At 37.9% G+C, this 21,710-nt stretch overlaps 1 protein-coding gene across 4 annotated transcripts in view; it reads right to left on the bottom strand.

The window, feature by feature from the left end:
• Positions 1-21,710, bottom strand: part of ptprub (protein tyrosine phosphatase receptor type Ub) — a 322,943-nt gene that overhangs the window by 67,633 nt on the left and 233,600 nt on the right. For all 4 annotated transcript variants that reach the window (XM_079836102.1, XM_079836104.1, XM_079836105.1 and 1 more), the window contains exons 9-12: positions 19,020-19,129; positions 14,478-14,679; positions 8,967-9,069; positions 7,529-7,802 (exon numbers count right to left, since the gene is read on the bottom strand). In XM_079836102.1, the coding sequence (XP_079692228.1) occupies positions 7,529-7,802; positions 8,967-9,069; positions 14,478-14,679; positions 19,020-19,129 (689 nt within the window). The remainder of the gene's footprint in view (positions 1-7,528; positions 7,803-8,966; positions 9,070-14,477; positions 14,680-19,019; positions 19,130-21,710) is intronic.

Raw genomic sequence — 21,710 nt, 5'->3', positions numbered from 1 at the left:
AGGGGCTACAAAGCAAACACTCATGTTGATCTGCGTTTGTGCAGACTAACCACAGGTAGGGTATAACCGTATAATATAACCTCATGAAATCATTTAAATGTGAAAGTTTAAAAAAAGCAGATCGATGAACTTAACAACTTATAGAACTTAACAATTATAGTTACATGTTTGCTAACGAAATAAACCAATTAAAAGCCATTTGTGTGGTGGATAAATAATGTTGCACGTCTTCTTATCAAACCCGCCGCACCAGCAGTGATCAACCTCCTCTATTTTGCTTGGGAACTAATGTGGTAGGAACCGAAGTTTACAGCACTGCGTTCTCTAGAATCATCTCAAGCGGAGCACTTCTACATTCCCATTGGTTGCCGCCGGCTGCCGCCGAACCGCGTCATAGCTCATTACCATAAAGTTGACCTGACTTCAACTCTCCTTGACGCCCAAATCGTCCAAGACGCGCCGCGCCGCTCTCGCCGGAGCTCGCCGCCGGGCTCCCATTGAGAATGAATGACTTCCGGCCACTTTGACGCTCTCGCCGGCGGCGGTGTGAATGCACAGTTACGCTACATATGACGTTGTCGTTGCACCAGTTATGCTTTTTTCTTAAGTTGAATACGGAAGGCAGTCTGTCAGAAGCTAGATATTTTACTTTATAACGTATTATGGATATTTTTCTTACAAAAACCCATCGATTCGCTTCAGAAGGCCTTTATTAACCTTTATTAAAATGAAAAGTAACATAATAATTTATGATTAAAAATATGATGAAATATAATTATATTTATATATTATATCATTATGACATAAAATTAAATAAATTATAATTTTGTTAAAAAAATTATTTTTTAATGAGTGATGAATTGTCATGAAAATATTGAACACACAGTGTATTTGCATAAAGACCTAAAAATCACTTAACTTGTGTATACACACACACACACACACACACACACACACACACACACACACACACACACACACACACACACACACACACACACACACACACACACACACACACACACACACACACACACACACACACACACACACACACACACACACACACACACACACACACACACACACACACACACACACACACACACACACACACACACACACACACACACACACACACACACACACAATATGAATTATAAATAAATAATATAATGTATAAACCAAAAAATATATATGTATTATAAAATTATAAATAATCTTTATATTACTTAATGCATTTTTTCTATTTTGGGGAGAAATAAGATCATATTTTTGTCAGAAAAATCAGTTCCTGTAATTAATTCTACACAATATGCATTTTGAATTAATAATATAATAAAACAATAATAAATTATATATATTACCATTTCAGTCATATCTGACTCTTTGTGATTCTATGGCCATCTCGAGAGACTGTGCATGAATATTTTGGCAAAGATTTTTCCCGTGTAGGTTGGCAGGTCTTTCCCTAACCCTCATCCATTACATGGCTTGGGACTCACACACACACATTCACACCTACTGACAATTTAGTTTTCTTTTTCGGGATTTTAGGGAAACCCGGAGGAAACCCACACAAACACAGGGAGAACATGCAAAATCCTGGCCAGGGACCTTCATGTTGTGAAGCGACAGAGCTACACACTAAGACACTGTGCTGCCCCAATAAATTATACATACTTTAAAATGATAAATTATACATATGACCTAGACATACAGGTACAGTATTTTGGTGAGAAACATCAGAATCAGTTCATGCCATTCATCCTGGTAAAACAGAGAGCATAAGATGCCAATTAGAGAGAAAAAGTCTCATTGAAATGTCTGGTCAGTCCTATAGGGTTTCGTACCATACAAAGAAAAGGAAAAAAGAAAAAGAAAAGTTTTTCTGTGTGTGTGAGTGAAAGAGCGTTTGGCAGCTACAATCTTTTTGTTTTGCCTCTAAGGACTGTTCAGGAAGCGGAGGACAAAAAAATAAATCAAGGAAGAGAAAGGAAGAAAAACAGCCCTTTGTAAACAGCTGAGAATCAAAGATCTGTTAAGAGCATCTTTATATATATTTATCACTGAAAGCAATTACATGAAGCCCTGACAGCATTCACAACTCTCTAATGGCTAATTGTCAGAATAATGGCCAAAAATGCAGCAGAGGACTTACTTTCTTGTGCTGCTGCCAAAAGCTTTGAAAACCACTTATAGCCATAAAGTTGGCCAAGAGACAAAGCAAAGTATATTAGCATTGTTTATATGCAGTCAGGATAAAAAAAAAACAGAACTGTTCAAATTGGTAACAGGGGAGTGCTAAATGCTAGCTAAGTCTCCTGAGCTATGTCCCTTTAGCTTAGACTGTCAGCCTTTTACGGCAGTTATTGCAGCATAAAATAGAGCTGAATAAAAATGAATATTTAGCTAAAGGTCGGTCAAGTAAATCAGCAGAGCCCAAAGGAGACTGAGCTGTGCGATCAGTTTCAAAGACGTATGGTTTGAACTAGGGAGAAACCGAAGGGGAGGTGGAGTCACAATGGCTTGGCTGACAGGTGCATTTCAGTCTGTAAAGCGTGAGAAGCCCTGAGGGGTTCGGCGGGGAGGGAGTTTGTGTCTGTACTATAGGTCATCTAGGAGGCATTTTCCTTCAAGGCCGCCAAAAAAAACCCAATTGCGTGATAGCGTAGGTAAAGTCCGTCCAAGTTTTGTGCCTCTGAATTGCTGTTCAGAAGAGTGGAATGTGCCAAGTTGGCTCATCCATTCCTCCAGGTGCTGAGCCAATGTGATAACCTTCTTCTAAATGTCACCCACATCTTTTTGAGCATGAGGTTTGCTAGCTGGTGTCAAATCTAAATGGACCATTAAAAACTCTTTTTACCCCCACAATCTTGAAATGCTCTGAGGTTTAATAGTGCATAACTGAGTACGGCAGGTAACTAATAACCATGAAACCATAAGGGCAAAAGTCAGAGAAGCTTCCTGTCATGCACAAGATGGAGGTTGGCTTGTGCACAGTTACTGTATAAATTGCTTTATTCATCATCCCTGCAGCAGTGTTGAGAAAAAATTCACTAAAAATAATGACACTACTGACTTTTTTTAATTAACAAAAGTGTGGCAGTAGTTCAAAAAACGTACTGATTCACTTTAGTGAATTGATTTGTTTAGACTCAATTCAGATTCAGAACAATGATTCATCAATTTATTCTTCGATTCAAAACAACAGCTATGTTTCCCTCACACCGTGTCTACACCGGACGCAAGCGGCGCAACGCGACAAAAGACAATAGAACCCATTATAATAAGTGAAATTGTCTACACTGGTTGCGGCATGACGCAACGCGTCAAGAAAAATCCCTGACAGTAAACTGATGCCTCATTTTACTTATGATGTACTGACATGAAGGACCAATGCTTTGCAATGGTCGCATTGTCGAGTCCAGAGCTTTGGATAGCCATGAGTCTGTTGAAAGCACTATATAAATCCAGTCCATTTACCATAACTCCCCTAGCCATATCGGCCTAGAAAATCGCAACTTTCATTTTCCGCTTGTCTTAGTACACAATGTAACTACAGAAGGGTCAAGTTTTAAAGAGTCAAGAAAAATATCAAAACTCTTTGGTCATTTTTGAGCGAGATGCTAACGGTCTAATCAGATTCAATGAATTATGCTAAGCTATGCTAAAAGTGCTACCACCAGACCCGGAGATCAGCTGAATGGATTCGAAAACGGTAAAACTCATCTGTTCAACTCTAGGGGAGTTGGAAAATGAGCCTATTTTCAAAAATAGTGTTGTGTTCCTTTAAACCCACATGAATTGGCCGTTTTCGCTAATGATGTCAATAATGTTGCATAACATTCTAAATTTGGCCTCAGACATTCTGAAATGTCGTAGCTAAAGGTTGCGAGTAAAATGTCTGGTCACTACGACCTCCCAAAAATCCTGCTGACATTGTCTTTCCCATATGCATGGAGGTCGACGTCGTCGTAGTGCCCTTGCTGCTAGTGCCTTCATCAACATTTCTGTATTTCTTTTGTATTTTCTATTGCAAGCTGCACCGTTAGTAAATGTATAACTTGCCCAATCGTAACTAATTGCAGTCCTGTGTCCATTTTCTATGCTTGCCTTGTTTTATTTACTTCTGGTTACTAGGTTACCAATGCCATCATCGACACCTTTGAAAAGATTCGCTTCACATTTGGATGGAAACCCAGCTAATGATTCACAGATTTCCTGCACAGCAACAGTGAAAGTTTTGCTGTACTGCAGTTCAATTCTAGTTTTATTAGTTGTATTTATATGAAACTTAATGGTTCAAAAATAATTAAACTTTGTAGTTTTTTTTTTCTTTCTTCCAGAATACCCCTTCAGCATAAGGCAGCAGCATGACAAAATATGGGAAAAAAAGAACTGAACGTGGACAGAAAATGGCACCATCATCATCTCCCAGTGGGTTTCATGGGTCTTTACGGAATGATGCCAGCCACAACAAACTATATTTCCATCCATTGAAAAAGTACTAATTAGATTAAATCAAATGCTTTATTAAGCAAGATCTATAGCTTGCTTCTGACAAATGCTTTTTTCCTATTTAGAAACTTATTTGACACCTTTCCGGATCAATTTTTCAGCAGCCAGAGATTCCCATTTCCCCGGCTGTTTTCCAGGCTCTGTCTTGCTTGTGCCGTCAAGCTCATTCTGTCTCCCATCCCCAGCCATTTCTAACAACATAAACTGCCAGCTGATCTATTTCTGATCAGCCGCACCTGTGCCCAATTATCCTTGTGAAATGGTTTATGCCAGCAAGACGGGATTCCTTGTTGTTTATCCTCTTATCTAGGCATGGATGGGGAGCACAGGGGCTGTTTTTCCCCATTTGAATAAGGCCTGGACACCCAAAGCTGTGTGCTGATACTCTATTATTAATTTCATACTGGGACTGGGACACACACTATCTTATGGGTTTGAACAGAAGGGAATGGAAGAAAAACAACATCTCGTAAGAACGAGCAATGATATAATGTTTTTGCACATCCAGCTAATTGCAGATTTACTAGCTGCAGGTGCTTTTCACTATATATTCTGGGTCCCTGTTTTGCACTTAATCTCCTGCTGTGCATACTCCAAACAATCTGTAGGAGTGTGCAAAAATAACGTTTCAGATCAAGGTATAAGATCAGTTAAATTTCCGTCCAAAAAAGATTCGATTTATGTTCAAGATGGAGAACACCAACAGTGTGTGTCTCAATATGCTCCCTAGTTTAATAGTAAGGGCACTGCCCAGAGAGTAGGCCATTTGTAGGGCTGTCCCATGATTTACACTGAAACGCTCTTAGAATTCTGCTGCGCTTCATTTACCTCGGAGGAGGGATGTCGTAGCTGGGAATGTTGTCACACTCTAGTTGACCGCGTTCCAGTACACAGGTCAGAAAACTAAGATGGATGCATCCAGGGAAAACATTTGTTGTGTTTGCTCTTTCGAAATACAAACACAAAAAAAGTGGTAGTTTGCACAGATAATGCCAAAGTATCATGTCCACAAATAGAGATTGGATAGTTCTGTGTGCCAGTGGCCATCGGGAGCACCGGGTGAATTCCCGGTGGCCTGGAAACTGATTTGACCCGCTACCCTCTTTCTTCATCATCTTTTTTTTATATAAATTATTGCACTTAAGTGATCCCCGAATTCGGCATTCGACAATAAATCGATAATAAATCATGAAATGGTTAGTCTTGACTGGCAACGCTACGATTCAGCTCGCGTGAGCTCCGCGTGACCGCCAAACCGTTTCGACGAACTCGAGGAAGCGGCCCAGTGGAGCATTGAGGGGAAGGTCTCAAAGAAGAAGGAGTGAAATAAAGCAAAATTACTGACCTCTTCAAGGCTTCAAATGCAGGTCAGTTACTGTGGTTTTGTCATCTTTTACGTAGCTAAGTATTAAACTGCTAGCGAATGTTACTGAATACTACTATCGTCATTCAAAAAACTGTATGCTAAATGGACATCATTATTATCTATTGTAAAGTTACAGTAGTAATTTAGCAGACAGATATTCACATCAATTTATATGTTTTATATGCTAGGGCAGACAACAACAACACACTAAAAATATTAGTAATAATGCAATAACTTGTTCAGTATTATGCTTTTTCTCTAAAGATATTGTCATGATGTATTTACTATTGTACTAAGTTTGACATTTAAGAAATTTAGAATTTTTTTATATATATTTGCATTAAAGAGTTGTTAAATATTGAATATTTAAGACATTTTAAGATAAAACAACACATTGTCATGATGTGATACTTTGAATTTACCTAAAATAAACTTAGATTCTGTGCAAACAAATTTAAAAAATATTAGCAACAACGTTGAGACAGTTCTGTTCCTAATTGTAGACCTGCTGAAGAAGTGACGGGTACACGAAAAAAAGGCTCCACCTTTTTGAAATTGCGCTCCCAGGGCGGGGCGGACAGAGTACCGGCAACATGTGAGAACCAGTACCAGGTTGTGGTGCACAACAGAAGTGCTAATAAACAATATAGGCCTATTGCTACTATCTTGGATTCCAAAGTCAGGGGCCCTGTCCCAAATGGCACACTTCATATGCACTTCTGGTCTTGTGGACTTATAATGGCTGTCATGTGCAAGTGTCCATTAAATCCATGAGACGTATGATGTCCCTTTTGTCATTTTAGGATTCAGAGGGCTGCTCCGCAGCAGACTTCTTCCCGACAGTCAAAGCGGCATTCCATCACGAAAGTGTGGACTTGTAGGAAGAGTGTTTAGGGTGCAATTTGGGACAGGGCCAGGATTGTTGCGCTTCCCAGTTTCCCAGAAGCAACTACGGCTTGAGGGAGCGTCCTAAATAAAAGTTACAGTTAAACTTTATTTTAAGGTGATGTAGTTACATTGCACTTACTCAAAAAAGTACTGTGTAATATTAATTAACTACACGTTCTTATTATAGTTACGGTTAGGGTTTGGTTTAGAGTTAGTTACTTGTTAGTATGCATAAGTTACTGTTATTACTATAGTAAGTACATGTAGTAACGTGTAACTACATCAAAATTATGTTACCAAAGTTCCTACTGGGGACTAGGACTTTCCAACTTTTGATGACAAATGGAGCGCGCCATTAGTGCTCACTATATTAATTATGTTGATAGATTAAATAAATTAAAGATTAAAAAAAAGATTAAATATTATATTTTTTTATTTACATATACATATTTTACATCATTACATATTTACATATTATATGTACATTATCTATTTTGCTTGATTAATATATTATACATTATTTATTTAGTTATTCTGTACAAGTTGCATGATGCCTGGTTATGTGGCGATGCTATTTATAAATACCATTTGATGTTTTAATAAGAAATCTTGTAATCATATCAAATCAAATAACTTAAGTAATCAGTGCCCCTTTTTGTGGAACAAGGAACTTGCTAATACTCCAGTTCATATTTAGGATATACTGAGAGCTAGGGATCGGAATGAGACAAAGCACTAGTTTCTGACACTCACGCCTCTGAAGTTGCTCATGGCCTGGAAGTAGATGAGGTAGTTCTTCCTGGGGTCCAGGGGGGTGTTCCAGTAGCCGTTATAGGTGTGGTTGTCCCCCACAGTAAAGGGCGTGGCTTCAGGCAGGCTGCTCGGGGGCAGTTCGGCAGTGTAGTAGTGTGGAGCTCCACGGGCCTGAGCCTCACTGTGAGATGTAGGAATGGGGAAGCAGTCCTGAACACCCAGTTCTCTCTTCACCTTCCTACCAGCTTCCTCCTCCACGATCACTTGATACGTGCTGTGCATACAAACACACAGAAATGTTTTAATGATAATACTCTAGCAATAATAGTAATAATGCATTGCTAGGGAAGGAATATACCAGGTTTAAAACAACTTTAGTTTAACGCACAGCACTTGTGGCATAATGTTGATTACCAAAAAAAAAAAATCAGAGTTACAGTTTATAATCCATTAAAAAAATATTAAAATATAACATACAAAATATTAAAATACCAGTGTTGAGATATTATTTTGAATGAGTGTCTATTTTTATATTTTCTGATTTTATTTTAATCTTAGTTAGTCATAGATTTTTTTTGGTGTGTTTTCGTCATGTGTATTAGTTTATTATATTTGATTTGGATTAGTTTTGATTTTAGCTATTTTACATTAAGTACATTAAGTTCTAATCTTCAAATCTAAATGAAAATGGGAAATGTTGCCAGCTAGCTGAAATAAAATAAGCTAATTATCTACTATCCATCCATCCATATAACAATTTTGAATAATGCATCTATCCATCCATCCATCCATCCATATACGTAAAAAAAAAAAAATATTATATATATATATATATATATATATATATATATATATATATATATATATATATATATATATATATATATATATATATATATATATATATATATATATATATATATATATATATATATATATATATATATATATATATATATATATTATATTATATATATATATTATATATTATATATATATATGTAAAAAAAGTTTTTATGGTTTTAGTTAACTGTAATAACGATGTAAATTATGCAAATTATGTTTCAGTAGTATAGCCACAAGACGTAAACAATATTTGTTAACATTCTGTGTAAAGTTATAAACAATTTTGAATTACATTTCCTTGATAACATAATGCCTAAAATAGCCATAAAAATGTTAATGAATGTAAATTATTTTATAAAGGTTTTAAAGCTTAACATTTCTGCTTTTACTGTCAATAATTTTTTTTTTTTTTAAATCCTTCAATTGTAAGTGTCTTTTTGTAAGAAAACTTTTTTTTTGTAAGAAAACAAGGGATGAGTACAAAAAAAATGTCTGTGGTAATGAACAGTATACCAGCCAAAAATTCTGTAGATTAAACTTAAATTGTATTCAACCCAGAATTTTAATTTAAAGCAAATGATGTCAGTCTCACCTGACCGGAGCTCCTCGGCCTTGTGCTGGACGCAGCAGGACTGTGATGGTGCTTTCTGTCTCACTCAGAGGGGATGGCATGTCTCCATAATCGAATGTTGGTGCTTCAAAGTGAGACAGAAAACAAAAGAGACAGAATGATATGAGAATATCTTCCTAAAACTTTTTAACCTACTCATCAGATGTAAACTTCTCTAAAAAACTAGAGGGAAGAAAAAAAACGAACAAAGAGCTCAACAGTCAAAAATAAATAGTTTAGGATCCAAATTCATTCTTAACCGTCATTTCAACATGAGGCAAAGTGAGGTTTACGCTAATTATTAAACATAACCAGCTAAACGTTTTAATTAGACGAACCTCACAAACAACGCCCACATTGTCTGATATAAGACCGCCCTATTTCACGACAACAACCAACGCTTCATATGAACTCCGCTTTCTTCTCCAAACCCACCCCTCTGCGTGTCTTGAACTCGGGGTGTAATTAAAAGCTGTGCATGTGGGACAAATAAAGGGGAAACTCATTTAGATGGATCTGAGTCTGGACTGCATCCTTCCCCCGAGATGTGTTGAGCAATAACGTTTTCCTTAATATCAGCAGTCAATTAGAGCTGTACAGCAAAGGCAAACAATCCGTGAGAAATCAATGATTATGATATTAAAAACGGTAGGAAAACTGCAGCTACTATTTGAGTGTTTTCAGGCACAAAATAAAAACACATAAGCATAATATAATGCTGGTCTAGCTACTTAAGGTGATGCAACTGAGAGATATGAGAGCGCCTGAGAGCATTTTCAATACAGTATGCACACACAAACAAGTATACAAATAGTCATATATATACTTCTGTCTAGACATACAAACTTCAAGCCATGGTACATCTAGTGTAACAGCCTCTATCGATGAAACAACATCAAAGGTGTCCATGCCGCAACCCCTTTCTCTGAGGTGTAGTTGGCATACTGAAATGCACAGAAATAAGGGTGTAATGCATCTGTCTCTGTACCCTAGAGTCCTGCAGCGGAATGAGCAGCAGTATTTATAATTAAAAGCCTTCCTCCAGAAATATACCAATAATACGGATAATATACAGTGAGGTATATTACCATGAGAAATTAAATTATCAGCATAAAAAAAATCTATTGGAAAAAATTGTTTTCTTTGCATCACTCAAACTGAGTGAACTACACAATTTGTGTAAAACATAATGATCATATTATGAAGCTAAATATGCATACAAAATGTTATTCTGAATCCTGAGTAGTATGGCTTTTGGACATCACCATTATCATCATCTTCTTAATAATAAATCAATAAGTAAATAAATAAAATAGCTGAACAGCAATGCACACACAATTGCTAAAATTACATAAATGCAAATAGCAACTAGATTCTATTTACACTAAGTCAAAATAGCAGCATTTTCTTTGCAATAAGTGTAAATAGTAGTTAGGTGATATTTATACTTATAAAATAGTGGCAGATACTATTTGCACCTCACTGTTGTTTACATTAAATGGTATGCAATAATAACAGTGTAGATTATTATATTTATTAAAATTATGAAATGGATGCCACCTCATTGGGACAATAAATCCTACCCTTAAAGGTGAACTATGTAGGATTTTTGCAGTAAAATATCCAGAAACCACTAGGCCAGTGTTATATATTTTGTTCAGTTGAGTACTTAGAATATCCCAAATGTTTCCAACTATTTGTAAATCGTGAGAAATTGCTATTTTAACCGAGGAACCGGGACGTGTGGGCTATGCGTGTCAGGGAGTCGCCTGTCGATTGCGTCATATCTGCGTCACCCTCGGTTTCCGGTTTTATTCAATGAAACACTTTACTCTCACTGCAGTGTGAACAAGTGTCATAGCACCCGCCGAGCGAACGTCATAACTTCCTTTTCAACACACTCAGATATATCTAATACGATAAACAGAGTTGCGTTACCTCACTCATGACTGGAAAAGAGGAAGTGGCGCGGGCAACCGTGTCATAATAAAAGTCCCGCCAGCGACTATGCCATAATTACAGTCCCGCTCTTCAATCGCTCCTGCGGCCTTGCTCAGCTCCACAACCCTCGGTCCTGCTCTGCTTCAGACTACAGTAATGTTAATAATCGCATCCATGAACATGATTTCTGCCCGAGTCCTATCCTGACTGTTTTCCACCGGCTGTGAGGTGAAGACCACATGTCCCAAGATTCTGCGCTCAAACGTGGCGTCATCAAACTACGCCTTTGTTTTGAACAGGCAACCTCTAGTGGACGGAAAAGTTACATAGTGTAGCTTTAAAATGCCTTTCCAATCTGATATTTGATGGGAAAGTAAGTAGAGTGAGTTCGGCAAAAGGCGGATTCAAACTTTGCGTCAAAACTTTCTGCCACGCACCTTACCCATACACTATTGCTACAGTTGACAATTCAGCGTCTTCCGTAATTTTGTCTGGCCCAACCATGGACTGTAAAAAAAGATGGACTATGTGCCTTATCTCTCTTCCACAGAAGAAAAGTGAAGCCGCCAATGTCCCAATATGGCGCTGACATCTTGAGCTGATTTGGGACCTGAGTCTGCTCAGTAGAGTGCCTGAAGTGGAGCCGCGGTATCAAGACCCCGCCCAAACTCCCACAGCACAGTTTACTGCAGAACAAATCATTATGTTGGTGTGAAATAAACAGTTATGGAAATGTAAAAATTAAAGCTCTAATCTCCTCACGAAAATCCTGAAAAAAGTCAGTTGGTGCCTCAGTGACTACTTCAATCATGACGTCACACTCCTGTTTTTATAGCATCAAAAAACTAACTAAAACCAAACTTATTTAAAAAAAGGAACATAAAAACGACCTAAAATGACAAACCGTCTTGATGATTTGAAAAAATTATTTGAAGTGTAATTTGATTGTTTAGTTTACATTACACAGAGAGGGCTGGGTTTATGACCTATACTGGAACCAACCACCTGGGGGCGATCAAGATGCTTTGACTTCACTTTTCAGGACTTGTGCGGCATACTTGGGCCCAACCAGAAGTCAGTGAGCGGAGTTATTGTAATTAGCCTCTGCCAACAAGGCGGGCTATTTGCGTCTAGTGTAAATAGATCCTCCAAAATAATAAAAAAAACCCTGTAACCCAAATATTGTCAGATTAATGTCGATCACCACACTAAATCCTCTTATTGGATATTGTGTTTCTCCGTCACCACATCATACCCAAAAAACAGAAGTTCTCCATCGTTACCATGGGAGAAAACGCCGGGCTGAACATACATCGCTTTCCATCAGTCCAGGGTTGAGGAATCCTGATTTAGCATCAGCTGCATCTGGTTGACAGCAGCATATGGTGCTGTTTTGTAAGCCGGCTAGTTTTCGAATGGTGAGGATGACGGTGATGTCAGTTCTCTTTGAGGCGAGGGGAAACGTGTAATGTTCTTGAAGGGCCTGTTGGGTTCTGAGCATCTGCTGTGATTCAGTTTCACTATCACTTCCTCAGTTCCACTCGGGAATACATAATGGCTCTTAAGCGGCGATATGGGTATACGCGCACACACGCGCTTCAAAGATCAATAGCGCACCTGAAGCACAGGATGATGAACCGGAAACTCTGGAGTTTCACATTTTTTGCTTCACTTTGTTCCCATCTATTCAACCACTGCCATGCATTTCTGTACCTCAGACATCTCCTGAAAGATCTGAGGCATTTCAATCAACAGTTTGTACATAAGAAGGTGCATGGAAACACTTGCTTGCGCGCACACGTACATTTTGCATCATCAATTCCTGTAATGCTAAACAAAAGCAACTTCTGCATTTTTACAATTTCAAATAAAAACTCAGTATAAAAGTTAAAACATTCAGATTTTTCATTCAAACACAAAATTACAGCAGCTGTTTTGAATCTGAGGTAACTTATTGCTTGTTCACAGCAGATGAACAGATGCATAGGTCAGTGACCAGGAGGAGAGAACAATGACAACAATAACATTAACTACAGTTTCTTATCCGTTTCTTACTAATGTGCATAACTGGGATGCATATAGTATATAAAACTTTTTCTTTCATGTACCATAGCCTAGGCGGGTGAAATCACTTCATGAATGCCAACAAAATCACTTTACAGATGTTAAAATACGTTTCTTTCAGAGACCACGTTGAACACTAGAAGGGGATGGAACATTTTTAAGAGTAATTATTAGATTTTAGCAGTAGCGCTTTCATTTTAAGTAACAAGTTAACATGAAAAACAGTACATTTAACTGGACTCAATAAAATAAGTGTGCCTATAGTGTGTTTGGAAATTGGTAGGGCTTCCCCCTAATAGTCGACTAAACGTTAATCGAAGAGGCTTAGTTTTTTTTTTTTTTTTTTAAAGATTTTTTTTTTTATTATGATAGGACCGTAGGTAGACAGGAAGTGGGAGAGAGAGGGGGACGGGATCGGGAAAGGTCCTCGAGCCGGGACTCGAACTCGGGTCGCCCGAAGCGCAACAGCGCTATATGTCAGCGCACTGCCCATGAGGCTATTGGTGCCGACCGAAGAGGCTTAGTTGACCGAATTTTTATTAAGTCGGTTAGTCGCAAGGGTTGAAAAAAATCCACAGGAAGTGGCAAAGTCATGCAGTCCGTGACGGACAGATCATAACACGGCTGGTCCATGTGGTATTTCGGCAGGAAATTCAAACGTTCACCGATCATTCAACGACCTAACTATGGCTTATCATTTGAAACATGCTAGTAATAGCCCAACGTTTGTCACATTACATGGCCGCTCACTACATGAGCTTCATGTTAACTTAGTAAATGTGTGCTATTATTGGCGCAAATCCAAGTGTTCCCGGTGGTGCCAGCACAATAATTTTTTCCTGATAACAGCGAAAAGTTAAAATACAAAATTTTTGGACATACAGATAAGAGTAAGACAACATTCGAAACTGTTATTTGTGTAAACTCACAATAACAACAAAACTTTGTGCTTTTTTTTAAAATAAAGAAAACAAACTTTCTGCCATCTCAGTCTGGAGCACGTCACAAAAAATGTACCGAAGCACAGCGTATAGGCCGGCCTACTTGCCTTACAAACATGACAAATACCACTTTAAAATAAATTAAGCACTCAAGCACACACCGGCAAAAGTAATTATTATAAAACAAAGGAGACTTTAGTCGTCTACTTTTAAAAGAAAACAAATATTCTCTGATTATTTAATCTGTATGAAACATCCCTTTCACTATACTGTGGAGATGGCATTCATAATAATTACTTTTTGCCGGTGCGCGCTTGAGTGCTAAATTTATTTTAAAGGCTCAATATTATGATTTGGAATTTCTCTGAAATATAGAACAATGTCGTGGGCAGCCCTAGAAATTAGTGTAGTAGAAATATGGTCAGTAAACATTTTAACACACTCACTATGGGCCAACTGACAGGTCAGATATGAAGTGTAAGTGCATACTTGCATGTGTAGACACCCACACGTACAACCCCCCAAAACAACCATATGTAGTTCTTACCAGAAATGTTGGTGGTGATCTCAGTGAGAGCTGTTTGGCCGAAGCCTTTGGCGGTGCGCGCCCGCACAGAGATCAGGTAGGTGGTGCCAGGATGCAGGTTGGAGAACATATGGTACGTCTCGTTCTTCAGTTTGGAAACAGTGCGCCTCGGGCCTGGAACGTTGATCCCGGGGTCTGATGATTCAATGCTCTGGTAGCTGATCTGTAATTGCACATATTAAAACCTTTTAAATAAATCATATTTTAATTAAATCACTGTTGTTTTGGAACTAAAAACACGATGACTCAGTGTGTGGTAGCTCAGATCAAACAATGCGTTATAAAAGTTAGCTAACCCTGACATCCTTATTCAGAGTGGGTTGAAAATGATTCATACGTGAAATCAAACATTTATTTTATAAACAATACATTGTAGCCTACTCATAAATACCAGCGGGAAGCTAGTGGGCATGTAAGACTATCATCTTTAAAGCAAAAAAGTATCGTGATGGGACCATATCATCACAGTACTCGCATACTCTGCTCCAGTCTGTGCCCGCATTCATGCAAAGCTCGAAGCTATGACTTCTTTTGAAACTATTTTCATCGGAAGAGTAAAAAACACAAGTAAAGATTTAGCCTGAAACCTAAGTTACTTGACATCATCTTCTCTCTTTATATAATTTTTGCATGTTGTTTTGCATTTTAAGAGTGAAGTAGAATCACAATTAGTGTACATTCAAATTCAGTGTAACAAAAGTCCAAGATCCTTAATCAGAAAAGTTTCACTGAATTATATGATACACAAAAGTCTAAATGGTGCAAAACAAAAAATAAAAATGTATACAAAGGAGAAATGTTTCAGTGCTCGGTCACCACGTAAAACTTGTTTGATTTCTATAGTAAACCTATTTTGGGAACTTTTCTTGGACTTCTGCCCTCATGTTACATTGAACAACTGAATGTATTCTACTTTATTCTTGACTTTTTTCTTTTCAAACGAGGATATCGAGTATGAAACAGGATGGATAGTTCCAAAAAATCTGAATTGAAGGAATGGAAATACAATGAAATTCAACAATTTTTTAACTAGAAACAGTTTTAAAATTGAAGTCTTTAGGTTTAAAGGGTTTTTTTTATGGATGGATGGACGGAATTGGCACGCATGTGATTCGTGGATTAATTACAAGTTTAATAGATTGAAACCATTCCAATTTAATTTGGTACTCGCGCGCCGCTATCTGTGCGCAGAGCCACACACACCTGAAGCAGTTAGACCTTACTTTATTTGTACATTTTTACTGTTGCCTTTAATAATGTTTGAACTTTGTTTGATGTTGTGAACTGTTTGAACTGAATTGGAGTACTTAAAGTGTGCTTTTAAGTAATACATGGAAAGGAAAGTTACCCCCACACTCCCCAAAAAATGTCTTGCTGATCTGAAAAATTTGATTTGACGGACGGACGGACGGACGGAATAATCAATGTTCATCATGGAGAGCAAGGGCCTCATAAACTTTCTGATTACAAGTGTGCAGAGCATTAGAGTGTTAGCTGCCTAATGCCTGCTTTTTCACAGTGCAGTGCTTCTGGGATATAGGAGAGATTTGCTGCACCTGTACCCGGCCTCTTTTAAAATATGAGGCATGGATGATATCCGTGGGGGGAGGTTTGAGGGGGAACGCAGTGCCCTGCGAGCCTTTCGTCAGCGGTGCTCAGAGAAAAGTGGACAATGTGCTAATCTGAGAAAAACGAGAGTGAATTCTCCAGACTCTGCCTCTCTCTTATTCTTCCCCTCTTCATCTCTCTGTATGCCTGAGAAGATCAGGCTGCTTGATCTTGAAAATCTGTCCTTGCCTCCACTTCTATAGGTCAAGCCTTTAAATCCCCTTTAAAAAACATCCTTGGGGCGACTTTGGTAGCTATGGCCTGGGGAAAAAAGAAAGGCAGCTCATCAAAGAGAGATAACTCCGTAAGTGCAAATTGTAAGAAAGGAGGCGCCTGATGGACACAGGTGGCATTCAAAAAAATGTGATGATCCCGATTCGGGCCACAGCCAAGCCGATTGACGGATCCACAAACAAAAGCAACTTTTCCTCTTGAGGTGAGATGTGTGTTTTGGAGCGTGACAGAAGCGGCATTCTCACAACTTTTTAGTGACTGACTGAGAGCCTGAATCATGGGCGAGGAGATAGGTGACACTGAGGCAGGCAGTGTGACCAGAGAGAGAAAGAGTGTGAGAATGTTCTGGAACAGAGGAACAGAGAGACAGATGCTGGCTGTGGAAGGCCCACCACCTTTCCATTGAATGTGTGTGCAGTGAACGGAAGAATGAAGAAACTGTTTAAAGGCTTTTATTAGTCTGTTAGCCATCCTTTTTTTGGGGAACAAAGGCATAAGCTTTCAATTTGCTACAGTTCTGAATTATTCATCTTAACTCTCGCCATTGATTAAAATTTCTGTAATTTATGAAACAACGCTTTCCGCCATTGATGTAAATTTCCAGCTTTGCATGTTTTCACTGTTATATGGTAGGGGGTGCTATGACATCTTCTGAAAGAGTACTGAATCTCATAATCAAGACATGTGAAGAAGAAGTAGAAACAAGCGATAGCATATGTAAGCAGATGCATATGTAAAATAACGCATCTACATTAAACATAACTGCCGACTGTTGCTGAATGAAACGTCGACCTAGGACAAGCTATAGGACTGTGCAACTTTAGGGGGCATTGATGGACTACTCCATCTATGTTTTGATCATCATTGTGAATCAGATCCAGATGACAAAAACTATTTTCTCAGCTTTTTGCTCAAAATGTTGCTTTTCTTACGAAACTTACCCACATTCTAGTGTTGATAAAAAAGAATGCATAAAGCTAGAATAAAACAAGTCTGTTCTTTCTTTTGATATATTGCATGTTCAGATATTCATACAACAAAATATTCTGGGGGCTATGAAAATTTTGTGAAAATGATCAAAAATGCTGGTGGTAGCTGGCAAAATTTATTTTAGAAATGCTGGCGGAGAAAGAGTTAAGAGTACAATTATACAATGATATTGTTTTTTTTCTGGTTCTCAAAACTACACTGTAAAAGGTGTAAATAACCAAATATTTAATTTATTATTGTCACTTTCTTATTATTTTACGTCATGCAGTAGTGCGACAGAACAATTTGTTTATTTCTTAGTTCAAGATATTTAAAATAATAGAAATAACACAATCAGACATATTTTCAGTTAGATTCATTCTAATTCAAATTTAAAATTGAATTTAAAATGTAAAATAATATAAATAATAAAAAAACTCAACTTAGTCATGCAAACTGTCATGCAAAATGCCTTTCTTTTTTATTTCATTTTTACATTGTGTGTGTGTGGCCTGGTAAACCCTACGTTATGGGGACAAAATGTCCCCACAAAGATGGCAATATCTGAAATCCTTCCTTGTGGGGACATTTTTTGGTCCCCATGAGGAAAACATTTTATAAATCAGACTAAGTGATGTCTTTTGAAAATGTAAAAATCCAGAATGTTTCCTGTGATGGGTAGGTTTAGGGGTAGGGGTAGTGTAGGGGGATAAAATATACAGTTTATACAGTATAAAAACCATTATGTCTATGGAATGTCCCCATAAAACATGAAAACCCAACGTGTGTGTGTGTGTGTTTGATCATCTGAATATATATTTTTAATAAAAATAAATGACAAAAAGTTGGATCTCATTAAATTGAGATGTTATTTCAGTTGTGGTTAAAAAAAACTATTCTTCTAAGGGTTGTATGTGTGACTACCTTAGTAATGGCTTCTTGATATCATTCTAAAATCGTTTCAGAAGCTCCTACAGCAGCCACATTCATAAAACATTGTGGAGTGTTGGTTAAGGCTCAGGGCTGGAGGGTTGCTGATACAAAGCCCTCGAGAACTGAGCCATGAGCAATTATCAATGTGTCCTCAAGCAAAGCAATTAACCCCAGGCAATATGAGGTTCACGATGATGTCATGGCAACAAATTCAAACAAGCAGGATTCTAAAATGGAAAAAGTGTAGGAGACAGCATATATAACTTTAGATAGAGACATCTTTCTGTCATTCACTAACAGATGGCTGGTGCAGTAGGGACCAATTAGAGGCAGGGTTGGCCTTGGTGGCTCTTGTGTCTCTGGCAGCATGCAGAGTTCCAGGTCCAAATCATGACTTCATACATGTTTCTGTCTGTCACTGACTGAGTTGAGAAAGAACATCCACAACAACTCAGCATTTCCGGCCAACTAGACTGAAACTCAAAAACACTTCCAATCCAAGGTCTTACTAATACAGCACACTGTCAGTCAGGTCTCTGTGCACACGCATGCAGAGGATCGTGTGTTAGCGGCACGTTCATAAATAATTTAAACTGGCAGTCCAATTTTAACACACAGTGGGAAGTTTTGTCTTTCAAGGATTGTGGTTCATCGATATTTCACCTGGTAAAAATGCTGACACGTCAGAGCGAATCTCCGAGGATTCAGACAGCAGGAGAGAAATGGATACGAGTGCGGGAAAGAGCAGAAAGCACATACCTCATACTGTGTGATGAGGCCGTTGGGTTCCACCGGCTCCTCCCACTTCAGGAAGATCATATCCTCCAGCGGCGTGAAGGTAAGAGACTCGGGAGCAATGCCACCGGGAACTATGAGAAACCGAAGAAGCCGGTGGTTATGAATGAAGGGACAGAAAGTACTAGTAATTTCTCTAGCATTTACCCAAGGTGAGAAGGTTAATCGCTTAAAGTCCCCCTAAGGTCAACTCTAATATCCTCATTGCAGCCATTGTCATTATAAAAGTCTTAAGAAGGCCTCTTAAGTTCTTAACATATTACATGGACTCATCCATTATAACTGATAAGTGATTCAGAACTCTTTAAAGGAAAACGCCACTATTTTTGAAAATAGTAGACAGGATTATCTTCCATTTCACCAAATAACTGGTCGTAAATGCCATTTACAGCTTGTAACACAGGGGTTTAGTGCTACTGGCTCAAAGCCTGGAAGGGCTGTTATACAGCCCACTCCACCAATCTGGTCACACCTGTGAACTACCTAAAACATGAGAATGTTTATTTCTACTTTGTTTGGTATGTGTGTGTAAATAACTAATATAAGTGATTCAGTACTCTTTAAAGGAAAACACCACTATTTTGGAAAATAGGCTCATTTTCCAACTCCCCTAGAATTATACAGTTGAGTTACCATTTTCGAATCCATTCAGCTGATCTCCGGGTCTGGCTGTAGCACTTTTAGCATAGCTTAGCATAATTAATTGAATTTGATTAGACCGTTAGCATCTCGCTCAAAAAAATAACCAAAGAGTTTCGATATTTTTCCTATTTAAAACTTGATTCTTCTGCTGTAACATCGTGTACTAAGACCGACGAAAAATAAAAAGTTGCGATTTTCTAGGCCGATATGGTAGGAACTAAACTCTCATTCCTGCGTTATAATCAAGGAACTTTGCTGCCGTCCCATGGGTGCAGCGGCGCAATGATATTACCCAGCGCCTGAAAATAGGCTAACTTCCGTCAACATAACCAACGTGACAACCTGCTTGCACAGGAAGCGTGCCTTGTAACCATGGAGACATTTCTGAGAGACGATTCAGAAGATCTTTACTTTCGTGCAGATCCTGAACCGTATCTATTTGAACCGGTATACACTGAAGATTAGGTTGTCACATTGGTTATGTTGACGGAAGTTAGCCTTTTTCAGGCGCTGCGTATTTAAACTGGGTCATTTATGTAGTATAAATGTGAAATTATTTTTGAATTTGGTGCCTTCTAGACTGAGAAAAGACAGAAAATGTATTTTTGTCTCATGTGGATGAAAGACAACAACTCCCAGAATGCACTTGCTTCGCTGCTCAACGAGGCCACTCCCAAAGCCATGGGTACTGGTTATCACTTGCCCACCATGACACGCCCCCACCGTCGTTTTGATTTTCAAAGTAATAAAATAATTTCATTCAGTTAAAGAACAGACACTACAATTAAAAACTGAACATTTCTTTTCAATAGAGTGTGAGTGAGCCAAACGAAAGTCAAGGCACAAACGCAGCAGGAGTCAGATTTCATTCATCACGAGAGCGAAGAGCTGAGCTGAGGGAAGCGCGGCAGTCATTCACGACGCGTGTCCAGTCTGGCGCGTTTTCAGATCATGCCTACGGAAGCTTAAATTTCATAGGAAGTCATTAAAAAGTTGAAACACTCACTTTGCTCTGCACCGCTCCGGTTATGAATGCCCGAGCCGAGCGGCTGTGCACATTTACATTCTGTGAGTGAGAGCCCACCCCTATGGGCGAGTTGAAAACATGCAGAACTAGCTTCTCCTACTGGCTGTAGTCTCTAGTCTCTGGCCAAAAAATCCTCAGATGACGCAAAATGACGATATTTAGTCATCACAGTTTTTTTTTCCAGAAATAAAATGCATAATTCTCTCATCTCAGGGGATATGAGGGGGGAAAGTACGATAATTCGAATATACTACCGGGTTTCTACTGATGCAAAGCTTAATGCTCAAAAATGAAAATTCTGTAACCATTTATTCACTCTCCTGTCTTTTCAAATCTGACAATAAGGTTTTTCATACTATGTTGTTATTGTTTACCAAAACTAAAGCTTAACATAAAGATGAAATAAACAATTATTAGATGGAAAACTTTAAAATGATAAAGGTTGCTTTGGCAACTACATGAAATAAAATAAGTTGAAGGGCTTAAACTAAAAGTGAAATAATAATCAGTTAAATATTTGGTTTTAATTTTTTCACTTTTTTGTTTTACTTCATGCAGTAGTGCAATAGAACAATTTGAAAAAGCATATAAATAAGTTACATTTCTTAGTTCAAGATATATTTCAAATAATATAAACAATACAAGGAGAGCTATTTTCGGTTAGATTCATTCTAATTCAAATTTAAAATGTATTTAATTTAAAATGTAAAATAGCATTGTGTGCGTTTGTGTGTGTGTAATATATATTTTTAATGAAAATAAATGACAAAAAGTTTGAGATGTTATTTCCATTATGGTGGTTAAGGTTTCAGAAGCTCCTACAGCAGTCACATTAAAAATTAAAGCCAAATTAAACATCTAAACTAATACAAAAGGGGGAAAATACAATACAAAATTAAAATAAAAGCTAATTAAAATATTATTAAATACTACAATAGGACATAAATAATCCAAACCATTTATTCACAGAAACTTTGCCTTCTACT

Source organism: Gobio gobio (assembly GCF_949357685.1).
Source record: "Gobio gobio genome assembly, chromosome: 15".
Taxonomy (NCBI): Eukaryota; Metazoa; Chordata; class Actinopteri; order Cypriniformes; family Gobionidae; genus Gobio; species Gobio gobio.
This window is presented reverse-complemented; position numbering and strand designations above follow the sequence as displayed.